General features: G+C 32.7%; 1 protein-coding gene across 1 annotated transcript; it reads right to left on the reverse strand.

Moving 5' to 3' along the window:
- Window positions 1-2,493: 2,493 nt before the first annotated feature.
- Window positions 2,494-4,228, reverse strand: LOC121245098 (protein RADIALIS-like 3). The gene is made up of 2 exons (XM_041143413.1): window positions 3,634-4,228; window positions 2,494-2,754 (listed from the first exon to the last, which is right to left on the reverse strand). Exon 1 carries the CDS (start codon window positions 3,912-3,914, stop codon window positions 3,675-3,677), a length of 240 nt encoding a protein of 79 aa, XP_040999347.1. The 5' UTR covers window positions 3,915-4,228; the 3' UTR covers window positions 2,494-2,754; window positions 3,634-3,674.
- Between the last annotated feature and the right edge of the window lie 10,143 nt (window positions 4,229-14,371).

Genomic DNA, 14,371 nt, shown 5'->3' on the forward strand with positions numbered 1-14,371 from the left:
AAAATTGAATAAGTAGATATTATGAAATTAAGAAAAGAATATACAAAACTCATAAACTATATGAAGTCATATGAATTACATTGATACTATAATATTTTACATCAAAGATAATTACATAGAACATAAGTTATAACATGATTCACAATAGATGTCAATATTTATAAACACATCATGCTGACATGATAATTAGAAAGTGACGTTATAAAATTGTAGAAAGACTTACATTGATAAGAGAAAATCTCACAGATAGCTTTCAACGTCAAAGATCAAAAGAACACAACAATTGGTTAAAGTTTCGTGCTAATAACGTGTTGTAATATTAAATAGAAGTAACAAGAGAATTAAAAGACCACAATATGTGAAACTAGTTCTTCAAAAACTCAATATTATTTCGCTTAACTTCCTTGTTATGTATCTACGACAAATGCTCCTCAAGACGCTTTATTTATAGGCATGAGAGGATACATGATATTAAATGAATTTAGAGAATGACAATATATGAATCAAAGGGATACATGAATATGAAAAATAGGAATACATGAATGTGTAAGAATTCTAATGGTTATCCATCAAATATATGAAATGTATTTTACTACATTCCTATATTTACAACAGTTGATATAATAATTTATATGATTTTAAAAATACAGAGTTTTACTCTCGTAAAGCCACATCATCAATTATCTTAATATATTATTATCGAATAAAAATTAGTGCTCATCCACTCCTCATTCTTGTCAATATTTTACTATATATATTAAGCTAAATTTATAAAATTAAAAGATTTAGAAAATTAGAAAAAAAAAAGTGCCCTATTAAATTATTAATTTTATTCAAAATCATATATTATATAATTTTTAAATTTAGAATTTTTCTCGTATGATATGAAGCAATGTCAATAGATTTTTCATTAAAAATCATTAAGTTAAATTATAGAATAAAAAACTAATATTTCCAATTGGATTTATAATCTTATTTAAAATTAAAATTATCAATTGAATATTTAATATTTAATAAAATTACTAATTTGAATTTAAAATTATAAGTCTTTTATTGTTTTGTTTTTTAGTTTTCCTAATGCTTTCTTGTTTGTTTTCTCAACATATGCTCTTTCTCCACTCAAACAAAGCTTATTGGGACACATTTTATACATAGTTTTCAGTCTCTTTCTCCACTCAAACAAAGCTTGTGAAATTTGAAGACCAAGTTGCTCAACAAAAGTTAATTTGGAGATCAAAGTGGTAACCTTGAAACTTTTATAAAGTTTTATTTATTTATTTTTCATCGAGACATGCTAACTTAGTTACACAAAATATTTTTCATTTAATAAATTTAGTTATTAATCTTATGTATCGCGCAAGTTTATGACTAGTAATATATATATTATAACATGAACAAGATAGCTATCATACTAATACAAAGCATTTTAAACGTGGTTTGTGACCATTTTCATCGATCACTACTAACTAATAAGACTTCTTGTTGTTATTATTATTATTATAATTATTGTTCTATTAATACAAAGCCGGCCTGTTACATGCACAATTATGACATCTTCCAATGTGTTCATAAAATAAAAAATAAAAAAAGGCATCTTCCAATGTGAAAAATGTCATAAAAATTCCATCCTAGTGTTTGGCAACTTCTATCCAAATTCTCTAAGCACATACATAACAGTTACTGTCTAGAACAAAAGTGATATCAATATATTCCATCTTTCAATCATTGAAGGTGCGTTTTTATATATAGGTAAAAGAGTAATGCTAGGTTATCGCCCAGCAGTGACTGTTGGGCGGGCACGCCTAGGCAAAACTCATGTATTTTATTTTTTTCATTTTTTCTTTTCACAGTTTTTTAACATCTTTAAATATTTTTTTAAAAAAATGTCAATACACTAATAGTCACTTCCTTAATCAATAAGTAAAAAAAATTAAATACCATGAGCAGTCAAAATGAGGGATGAAAATGAGAGGATAAAGTAGCATTATTCATAGGTAAAAACCAACTTCATTTTAGACATACAAGCAAAACACTTTTTTTGGCTGTAAAACAGAATTGAAATATCCAACACATTGAGGCCTTTCTTTATTTAAAAAATGTTGTTCTTCGCTGTATATTTTCTCATTCTCAATCGTACATGTTGATATGTAATATTTTAAGTGATTGTTTACTTAATTTTTAGATATATGAAAAAAGTGTTTCAAATACATCCCCCCAATGCCTTGGCCCATCATTATCAAATGATTTTAGAGAATCTAGAAGGTGTGTATGGCCAGCAAATAGAGCCCCACTCCACTCCACCTTTTTAGATTACATTAAGATTTTTACTAGTCATTCTTCTCTTGTTGCTCTAATATTAGTAATTTTACAAGCATTAAGGTGAAGAAATTCTCCAATATCTTGTAGAACACTGCGAGAATGTTTCACTGGGGTGGTTTTATTTAGTGTCGAGTTATCTTTCTGCATTACTAATCATAACATAACAGGTCTAGAAAAGTGGAAATCTCCTCTGCTTAATAATTGATTGCTTCATACAGGGAAACAGAACTAAAAGAGTTGCAGAGGAATTGAACATGACATAGACAGAAGAGCAAACGTACATAGAAGGGGTAAACAACACAACCACAGGAGAAGGTGATATAATTCGATACTTCTTTGCAAATATGGTATTGTGTACGATCTGCTTATGATATGATATACGTTAAGATCTCCTTAAACTTTATTGGAACTTTGATACCTTAGATACTTCAAGACCTGCATGCCAATCAGAAAATAGGATGAATGTTTTTTAGTCTGAAGAAGAACGATTATTATCTGAAAAGGTTATGATCAGTATGTCAAAGAAGAATACATCCAAACCATAGAAAAGCTATCAAGTAGAGCAGCAATGCAGCCAAAAGTTTCAGATGGATTCTGAAAGATCTGGTTGTGAATGAAGACAAATTGGTGGGGAAAACAACTAAAGGTTCCTGAGGAATGAAAAGAGAAAATATATATTTTTTTCAATGAGCAATAAAATATTGAGTTAGATCTGCAGGAGAATCATCATCGAAATCAGGAAAGAGAGGCCAAAGCTTTGTATCTCACATGGCAAGTGTTTGAACTAGTAAGCATAGAAGCATTTAGATGTTATCCAGAAATGGTAGGATTAGATCTCATGTGGGTTTTCTTTTGCTTGGCGACAGGATAAAAAGTTGCATGAGTGTGGTCAGGAATTGGCCTTTTTCATTAAATAAAATTGAAAATAAGCAGTTAGGTGTATAGGATGATGGACTTATGATCAGTTGGAGAAATTAATGGTACGTAGAACTAGCACTTCAGGGTTCACAACCTTCACTTTCCAGGATTATTGCCTGGCCCTACCACTGGAATTGTATACAAGGACGAGGCTAAGAGGAAACAGAATAACTGGTGTTTCCGATGGTTATAAGGGCCTGTAAGTAGTTAAAAAATGAAGTGGGGATATCCCATTTTGAATAAGGACCTAGAATTCTGGCATTAATTTTGTTTTCATTGATCATAATTCAACATGGCTATACACTATATGGATTACTTTTGCAGATACTGAGTGAAAAAGTGAAAAGGGGTTTTGGAAACTGAGTACTGGGTAGAAACTAGCTACTAGTGTATTACCTCTGTCGCTCATACTCAATGCCTTGGCCTTTACTTTCCGTTCACCTGTAATTGGGAAATGGGATTCTATCAGATTCAATTTCCTTGACATCCGCTATGAGGATTTCATAGTGCCTCTTCACCTCCTCTACAGATTTTCCACCCACAGCTTTGGCAACCTTCTGCCAGCGATCAGGAGTGTCCTTGTCATGAACAGCGAGGGCCCTTTCGAATTTCTTGTTCTCCTGAGGGGTCCAAGAGGAGTTACAGCCCCTTGAAAAAGCGAGAGAGTTGGATGCCATTGGAGGATGTTTTACTGTACAAAAAGAAAGAGTGAAATACTGAATGTAAAGGGGTATTTTGATAGGCTCTGGAGGATGATGTAGTCTGGAAATAGGTTGGAAACTGAATGTGGATGATAGAGTATTGTCTAGAGTGAATAGCACAAAAGGGAAGAAAGAGAATAGAATGGTTGTTTCAATAAAAGAAGGTGACTCCAAGTAAAGTGTGGTATGGGAAAGAGATGACCGAGGGAGCTCCTTATAAGCAGGAGGAAAAGGGATGGTGGGGTTCAGCCACTTGGGCGAATATATCTCGAGAAAAGGGCAGAAAATAAAGTAACCCGCCCCCTCAGGAACCACAGATGGAGCAGGACAAAGAAGAGCGAGTGAAAGAGGAGAATCAGAGATAAAAGGATGAGTCCTTTATAAATTTTTGACCAGACAATATTCTTTGATTACACTAGCAAGTAGAACTTCCTTTATTAGTTTTAAGTCGGTGGATAAAAGGATCAGATGTACCATGCTAATATCTGGGGGCTGGAGAAGACGTGTAATCCCTGATCTTCTAACCAAAATGAGATGTACCATGCTAACCATGTTTACTGCACTGCAAATTGCAGCAACTCACAAATTAACTCATTCATCTTAAGGCAACTCAGACCAATCAAAAGGAATTTTTATCTGGCAACAGAGTCTCTCGCCTATCAATTGGACAGATTTTCCTTTTCCATATAAGTTTTGTGGATCTTGCATCCTATTTCTGAACCTGTAAAGGATTAAAATATAGGCCTTGTCTGCATAACATCATGGTTCCTAGCGGCCTCAGTGTAATGCTGCGGCTTATAAAACTTTCTCTGGTTGGACTATCAGCACAATTAACAAATCTCTCTCTCTCTCCCCTCCATTTTTTGGGGGTTCTACTCTTGATTTTGATATCAACTTGTTCAATTGTAAGTATGCTTTTTTGTTCATCAGTATACAATTTTGGTACAAGGAAGAGAGAAATTGTCAACTTTTATGTTTTATCACTTTCTACATTTTTATCTTCTTGTTGGGGTGGTTTTGGAGACTTGTATAGTGTTTATTGGATACCACTTCAAACAAAAAATCTCTGTGGAACTCCAAATACTAGGGGAATGGAGTCAGTCATGGTGAGTTGAAGGCAATCACTCCCACTCTTACTGGCAAAAGAACTCAAGTTAGTACTATTGATCCAACTGGGCCTCTCCCTTCTAAACATTCAAGATCTCCTAGTTAATTCTTCTTATTATAGCTCTTTCTTTCTTCACTAAGACGTTGTTTGGTACACGCATTCTGGCTCTTTTGATTCTTCCACTTGCTATTATTCCAACCAAGGTATGGACCAAAAGTTCTTACTAGAGAGAGTATATAGCTGCTTGGAATATCAGATATATTTCTCAACTTGAGATAATATCCAGGAAGATACCCAGAACCTCATTTACATACCTAGCAATTAGTTGGCTCCATGGGCTGACCTTTTGCAATTGGGGTTTTTCATATCAGTGTTAAGAATGCTTCTAGAATCCAGAAACTTCTTTCTGCAGTAAAAGAAAAAAGCAGGCATGGAAAAGGAAATTTCAACTCTCTTTCATGTGGGTGGGTGTCAACTGTCATATGTTTTATGGATTTTGGCTCTAAACAATTGTAAGCAAGCAAGTATTAACCAAAGTAAAAAAATATAATAAATGTTACATCAACAGAGAGATTTCACAAAAATAAACTCTCAACCTTCATGTGATATACTTGATCTACTTTATAATAAAAGTAAAAAATTTATAATCTGGCGTACCACATCAAGCTACCTCAATTTGTTGATTTATTTTTGTAAAATTCCTTCGTGGCTAAACCATTTCACTAAAAATATTCATTTACAGCATTCCAAGTGCAAGGTATTATATTATACACAAATTTTCAGTATATTGCTTAGAGCTGTCGCTAGATGCTCAAACTGCAACAAGCAATAACCTATTCTCTTGAGTGGCTTTAGTTTGCTTAATTGGAAGAACATGAGGGGTTGGGAGCTCATATCATTGGCTGAGAGGGACTTCTGAAAAAAAGGACTGGGAATTTGTACTGGTAGTGGACCTTGCTGTATATAATCTTCCTGATATTTGGAATCCTTATCACCTCATATGATCCATCCACTTCTTTGGAACAAAGCCTATGGATTCCAATTTTTTTCCCCTCTTGTAGCTTCTTAGGACCAGTATTACTTACATTTTGTCACCACACATGATTTTATTTATTTATTGATACGTCTCTCTTGTTGTTGTCTTGTCTATTCAATGAATAATGATATACACAAATTCAAAATAATCTCACCAGAAAAAAATGTATGAAATTTATTTTTATTTTTTTAGTAAAACCCATTTTTTATTTTAAGGAAAAAAAAAAAAAAAAAAAGCTTGCAAGCTTGTTCAATTTGACCTTGTCACTTGCATTATTCTTATTTAATAATCCACCTTTTGTTTCACATCGCATATAATGCCAAGCCACTATCAAAAAGAATTGCAGGTTTTCTCACCCGATAATTGGGCTTCTTATGAATTGGGCCGTCATTCTTTTGTGGCAGCCCTTATTCCCAACACGTTGAAACATAGGATTGCTGTATTCGAGTTGGTGATTTTGTCTGGGGAATTCGGCTTGAATTTAAATTTAACAACCACACACATTCCACGGCATTAATTGTAGTAGTGGTAATATGTGACACGATCTGTTAATACAATATTAACACAGGTTGGATTTGATGTTAACAGATTCAGATAAAAACGAGTTGACTTGTTAAGACACGATTCATTAACAAGTCAACCCGCTTAACCCGTTAGTGAGCTATTAAATTTTTTTACTCAAAATTTTAAATATATCCTTTTTAACATAAAAATAAAAATGTCTTAATTATTTCGTATTTCCTAACTCTCTCTCAGATCCTCACTCTCTCATTTCTCATGAGTCACGACCGTCTCTCAGACTTCCTCTAGATTATAATTTTGGTATTTTTATTATTTGGATTGTAATTTTGGACTTGTGTCGTTAGGTTTATATTTTTTAGAAATATTGTGATTTTAACTTTTATGTGACATTATATTAATTATGTCAAATGAATTGTTTGGGTCAATTCAACTAATTTACATAAACGGGTTGAAAATGGTCAAAACAGATCGTGTCGTATCGAGTCGATATATTCTTAATTAATTTATAACGGGTCAAAAAAAGTCATACTATGTCAACCCGTTATTTTAATGGGTCATGTTAGGGTCTAGAAATCTGACATGTTAACTTAATGGACGTGTCATGTTCGAGTAGTCCCATATCGTATAATAGATACGACCTGACACGACCCGTTAATGTGATTTGTCACCCCCAATTAATTGAAGATAGTAGCTGCCAAGTATTCGCTAAAATCGAACCAATCATCAAAATCTTTTCTTGCAAAAATCATTTATTTTGAAAAAATAAAATATATATACATATATATATGATAAACACTTCAAGTATTTTATGACATTCGACATCACGGATGAAACATCTATTTTCACCTATTGTAATTCACTTTGGATTATTCTTTAGATTTCCTAGAATAATCTCAAGAGTAATGCTAAATACAATCCTAAACTAAGTAAGCCCAGCACACTCATTTTAGAAAAAAATGAGAAGCTACCATTAAAAAATAGTATTGCTAGATATAGTTCTAGGATGTACAAGCTCTGCATACTCCCTTTGAAAAAAATGTGTGGTCCACTATCAAAAAAATAATTTTTTCATGTGAGTCCTAGAGTCACCCATTTTTTTCAAAGCAAGTGCGCGAGACTTGCATACTGTAAGACTACGAATATCATTTCTTAAAACATAATTTATCAAAGACCCAGCCATTGATCCAAAAGTCCTAGGACTATTGGATATTAAGTTTGTTAAACCTTTAATCCTCAAGATCATAACATTCCACCAGCAGTCCACTCTATCGACACTGACCCGGTGGTAGCTCTTTCCCTTTTAGCGACTTTATTCATCTATCAGTATTCAATAGATTAACATTATACCAATACATAGTACCAATGCATTTTAGTCCAGGCTATAGGTTGCCCCCTCCGTGACTTGAAGTCGTGACGTGATTCCTGCTCTGATACCAATTGTTAAAGGCTCAATCATTGATTCAAATGCTCTAAGACTATTGAATATTAATTTGGTTAAAATTTTAATTCTCAATATCATAAAACAATCCTTCAATGACATTCATGAAAATATCCAACCATGGAGAAGTAGGATTAGCTACTAGCTGCAATAGTCCAGTTGAATGGACATTCTCATGTTTGCTAGTCTGACAAACACAACACTCCTTCACAATCTTTCAAGTGTCCTTACGCATGCCTTCCTAGAAAAAAAATCTTGCTTAGCCCTGTGTAATGTCTTGTGATAACCCACATGTCCAGCTTGTGGGTTATGATGTATATGGTGCAGTACTTTGATATTGAATAGGGAATCCTAAACCACTACTAACTTGCCTTTTTTCAACAACAAGCCCTGCTGAATTGTGTAATGGTTTGGGCCCTCCTGGCCTTGTTGAAGTCTCAAGTATATATCACTAATTGTTAGGGAGAGTTGGTAGCTTTGCTTCATTCCTCAATCCAAACAGGAGTTGGAAATGTAATCAAAGCAAGAGTAGTTGTATCCTCGCAAGAGTAGCTGTAACCTCTTCTGATTTCCTCAAAAGGGCATCTATAACTTTATTATCCTTTCCCCTCTTATAATCAATGATAAAGTCATATCCCATCAACTTGGACAACCACTTCTATTGAGCTTTACTCCCACCCTCTGCTTTAACAAGTACTTTAAATCCTGCTGATCACTCTTTGATCTTGAAAGCCCTTCCCAACAAATATGGTCTCCACTTACTAACTACAAATACAAGTGCTACTAGTTCCCTCTCATAGGTTGATAACAACAAGGCTTTACCCTTCAAAGCCTTTTTGTAGTAATAGGCTAACCCTCTTGCATGAAGACAACCCCCAAGCCAACACCAAAAGCATTACACTCGATTGTGAAACTTAAAACAAGAGGTTCAATGACAGCTTTCTTCAATTGTAAAAATGTCAGAGTTGCCCTCCTTCCAAGCAAAGGAGTTCTTTTTCAACAATTCAGTTAATGGTGCTACTATAGTACCCTAGTTCCTTATGGACTTTCTGTAGCAGCTAGTAAGTACTAGAAACCCTCCAACATTGAACGGGTCACTCCAACATTGAAACAATCTTTAAGGGGTCAACTTTAACTCCACTACCCGATATCACATGACTTAAATAATCAATCTCTTCCATTCTAAACTTGCACTTAGACATTTTTGAATACAAAGTGTGATGCTTCAACACCTCCAACATTGATCTAAGATGCCCCACAAGCTCCACCAAATTGTTGTTGTAAATCAGAATATCATCGAAGAAGACTAACACAAATCTTCTCAACAAAGTCCTAAATATATCGTTCATCAACCTTTAGAAAGTAGCAGGAGCATTAGTAAGGCCAAAAGGCATTACTAAGAACTCATAATGGCCTTAATGAGTTCTAAAAGTTGTCTTTTCAATGTCTTCATCTTTAGCTCTAATCGTATGATAACCTAATCTTAGGTCTAGTTTGGAAAAAACCTTGGCCCCAAACAACTCATCAAGCAACTAATCAATTATAGGTATAGCACAGTAGTCAATGCACCTTTTCCATCTACCATCTGCTTTCTTCACTAATAAAATGTAAAAATGACTTTGACTTGGCCTCACTACTTTAAATTTCAGTAAATCCTACACAATGTTTTCAATTTAAATGTTTTGGTAGTAAGGATATATATAAGGCCTAGATGGATGCAGTTCCCTCTTTCAAAAGAATATGATGGTCAAACGCCCTTCTTGGAGGTAGCCCCACTGGCTCCCCAAAAACTTCTTTTAACTCATCAGTAACCTCTGCCAACACTTAAACTTGACTTCCGGTTTCTGACGTTGTTCCACTACCACCAACTGTAGAAACCAAGCTTATTTCCTAATTAGAGAGGACTTAAGGCAATTCTCCCCAATCAGCATAGATAAATTCTCAGTGTTCATACCCTTAAGGCAATTCTCCCCAGTCAGCACAGATAAATTCTTAGTGTTCATACCCTGTAAGGTTACCCCCTCGACTATCCCAACATGAAGCTCATGGAAATTCTTGTAAAATCTCAATTAATTGGCCCCCAAAGTCTTCAACCACTAAACTCCCAACACAATGTTAGAGCCCCTAAGGTTAATACATGAAAAGGAACTATGAATTTAGGGCCTTCAATCTTGACTACTTCCTCACACCTATGGACTAGAATCACCATGGATTCTCAACTTGATTATCTGCACCACAGATGGATCCAGGAAGTTGTGAGTACTTCATGAATCTATTAAGATTTCTACTGAGCAAGTAAGACCTTATCCTTCCCAGCAACCTCATAGCATTGTTGCTAAGACAACCCAAAATAGCATGGATAGAAATATCTAAACTTTTCTCCTCACTTACTGCCTTTTCTACCAAGCCACCGAATTCCTTAGTGTTTTAATCATATCGATAAGTTGGTCTAACCTATCAGTAATGTCATGGATTGCAAGAAGATGGTCATCCAACTGTATTTGTAGAGCCTCTTGCTGCCTCTACGTCCCTTCTTGATGCATCTTTAGAGTTCCTCGAGTTTCTTCTACCATGAGAGGATTAACCTCTCTAATACCAATTGTCACGTGCCTTCTTCTATTCAACAAGAACACAGCACAAACAAGAACAACAACACATAATTCAGAACTAGAAAATGAAAAAAAACCCATGAATCTCAATCTTGATCCTTGGAAGAAGCCTTTAAGGGACTTCCAACCTCCAATTGAATATTAACATCAACAACTTTGAACAAACATTCTTGTACAAGTTCCCAGTTTTATACTCTTCTCTATTACAAAATGACTATGTTTTATGACATCTAAAGATTAAACCTAGCATTAAGAGCTTACTTCTCACATATTAAGCCTTTGTCTTTAAACACATCGCTTTACTTAAATCCACTATGCACTGTTTCGACCTACTTTTGTTAATAGTCATTGCACACAAAACGCACAGCTTCACTTAGTCTTAACCCATTGTTTCACCTTCTGTTAGTTAGAAATCGTTGTTCATTTGATCACTTCCCAGCATTACAGAACATTTCACAACTTCACCTTACATAATTTTTCATGTGGATCCTAGATTTACAAATTTTTTTTCAAAAGGGTTGCATAAGGCTTGCCAACGTATCATTTCTTTTTAAAAAGTAATTTTTTTTGTAAGTCCCAGGATTATTAATTTTTTTTAAAGATGATGTGCGGGGGCTTACACACCCTAAAATTGTAAATATTTTCTCTATTCTGAACTGTAGATTTTCTAAATTCTAACATTTATTTTACATTTAACTTGAAGGATATTGCCACATCAACATTTATTTTTTCATATTATTTTTGTTTTGAAATTTAAAAATTTTATATTATTTTTTATATATTGTTTTAAAGTTTGGAAAAGTTGTAATGATTAGATAAAAAAATTGAAAATTTCAAATTGAAAAATATTTGTATTTAAATGATATTTAAAAAAGTAATTTTGAGATAAGATGAGATCACCTCACTTTCCAAACAAATCCTAAGGCTATGTTTAAATGCTGAGTTGATCTTAAATAATCTGAGTTAATTTGTAAATAGTAATATTTTGTGAATCTTATTAAAATGTGTTTGAATATATAAAATAGGTTAAGATAAATTTAATATAAGAAATTGAAAAAGTAAGAGATTACATCAATAATTAATTTGTTATGAGTTGTACTCACCCTAATAATCATCTTTTTAGAAAAATCAATATTTATAATATATTTTATATGTCTATCTTTACAAAATCCAAGTGCTTCAAGCGGAAAGAGAGAGAAAGTCCCAAATTTCCCGAACACGTGGAAAGAACACCAGATTGGTTTGCATTCCATTTTCTCTGAGTCATGGTTGTCCATTTAGACCACAAAAGTTACTGTCAACCTGGCGTGTTATGCCAACTAGCTACTTTAATAAACTTTTGCTTTCTTTTTTGAAGGGATAAAGGTTTTCGGAATCTCACCTCATTTTTTATTTCAAACCTTTTCAATAATTCAAAGAGACAAAAGCATTATATAATCTTATAAAATGTTTATTATTTAATGTTTTCCATATATAAGACCACATATTTTTTCCTCGTGCATTCGGTATTCTAATAATAAAATCTGAAAAATGCTAGTGGGCTCTCCTTTTTTTCCGATTTCTTTTTTTTATTTTGTTATTTTTTTTTACTTAGTGATTAAAAAAATATTATTTAAAAATTTTAATTTTTTTTCCCATCATTTTTTAACACTTTAAATATTTTTAAAAATATAAAAAAAAATTATAATATTTTTAAATAATATTTTCTTAATCACTAAGTTAAAAAAAATTAAATAAATAAAAAGGACAATCGAGAAAATCAACCGGGAGCCCAAATCGGGCTCCCTAGCATTTCCCATAAAATAAAATAAATATTTATCAGTTGGTCCAAGTCTTAGTATTTTTCTTAATCGCTGATAAAGGGGCAGAGCAAAAAGTCCAAAACCTTCTATTCTTCTTTTTTACCGAGCACGCCGGTGTCATCTTGTCATCTTGTCATCTTGTCTTTGCAGTTTGCTCACTTATGTTAGGGCGAAGTGTTTGGTCTCTTAACGCTTTGTTGGACAATTGGGTAGCAAAGAGAAGAGAATATAAAAGAATAGGAAATGTAGCACACCATGTAAAGATAGGGATGACAATATGTGATACGATCCGTGAATCCAATACGAATACGATATGAAATTAACAAATTTAGATTTGATATAAATGAGTTTGGGTCAAAATGGGTTAACCTGTTAAGACACGATTAATAAAATGGCCAATAACGGATCAACCCGTTTAACCCGAAATCAACTCTTAATAACTTATTTAAATTTTATTATTGTTGAGTTGTAATATTGGTACTACCCAATATGTTTGTGTTTTTATTGTTGAGATTGTAATTCTAAACTCGTGCTCATATTTGTTATTATATGATATGTAATATTGGTTTTATTATTGATTAAAATTTGAAGAATATTTATATTTTTTGTTAGTATGTAGTCCTATTGTTTTTTATAGATATTGTAGCTATTAATAAATATAGAGTTTAACTTTTATGTGACATTATGTTAATTAAGTCAAATGGTTATGTTTATTAATTCAACTCATTTACATGAAAATGGTTGAAATGAGTCGTGTCGTGTTGATTTATTTCTAATTAATTATTAAATAGGTCAAAACGAGCAATATGACATAATCCTTTATTTAAATAAGTTGGGTTAGGGTTTGAAAGATTAATACATTTAACTTAACGGGTCAAATTCGGATTTACCTATATAGTCAAATGTCCATAATTTGATACCCACAAACATGAATTGACACTCCTACATAAAGATTCTAAGAGCATGAACATTGGCATCGGTCTAGCCAAAGTCATCTCTAAAATTTAGCTAAAACTACATGTTTTATATAAAACCAAAACTATTCAAGATATAGCCTCACATTAGATTAGCAAAAATAATAATATAACATTATTTTTAATAATAATATATTTTTTTTCATATTTTACAATTATACTAGCTATATGTTAATTAATAATTTAACTTTTAATTAACTTATTGTTTCTTAACTATTTATTTATTTTCAACCTAATTATCCAACACAGACCATATCTATAATTCTTGTGAGGAATGTCTTTGTCTTTTAATAGCATACATGTTCATCATGTCCAATAAAACTCAATGCAAATATGAAAAATCTGTATCATAATAATCTAGAAAAATCTAGAAAAAAAATAATCTGGAAAAATTTGCATCATAATAATCTGGAAAAATCTTTCTTTTTTCAATTTCCTCTTGCGGGAGAAATGCAAGCGTAAAGCCTATAATACAGCAAAATTCAACCACATATGTAACGCCTTGGTCCCGAATGGGTCGGAATGTTATTTCTTGTCACTTAAAATCGTATCTCACCGTACAGATATAGACTCAAATTTCTCAATTACTCATAGATCACATTATTTTAAACCAACTACTCCAAAATAATTAACTAAGAACACCACAGAGTCTCAAAATAAATATCAGTTTTCCAAAATACCAAGTCAACAGAACAAAACGAAATTATTGAATAAAATTCTCTAATAATCCAAGTACCCTCTTTGTACTTAATACACTATGATCACATAGCCTTACCTATACTTATTATTCTTGAACTTCAACTGAAATATCCAAAACATCTGAAAATATTGTGGAGACAATGGGATGAGTTATCAATAACTCATTAAGCAAAGAACATATACTAGTATGCAAGCATGAGCATTTACAGAATACAAAATGCAAAACAAAACATTTTCAATTTCAG

The sequence above is a fragment of the Juglans microcarpa x Juglans regia genome, chromosome 1S, assembly GCF_004785595.1.
Source record: "Juglans microcarpa x Juglans regia isolate MS1-56 chromosome 1S, Jm3101_v1.0, whole genome shotgun sequence".
NCBI lineage: Eukaryota > Viridiplantae > Streptophyta > Magnoliopsida > Fagales > Juglandaceae > Juglans > Juglans microcarpa x Juglans regia.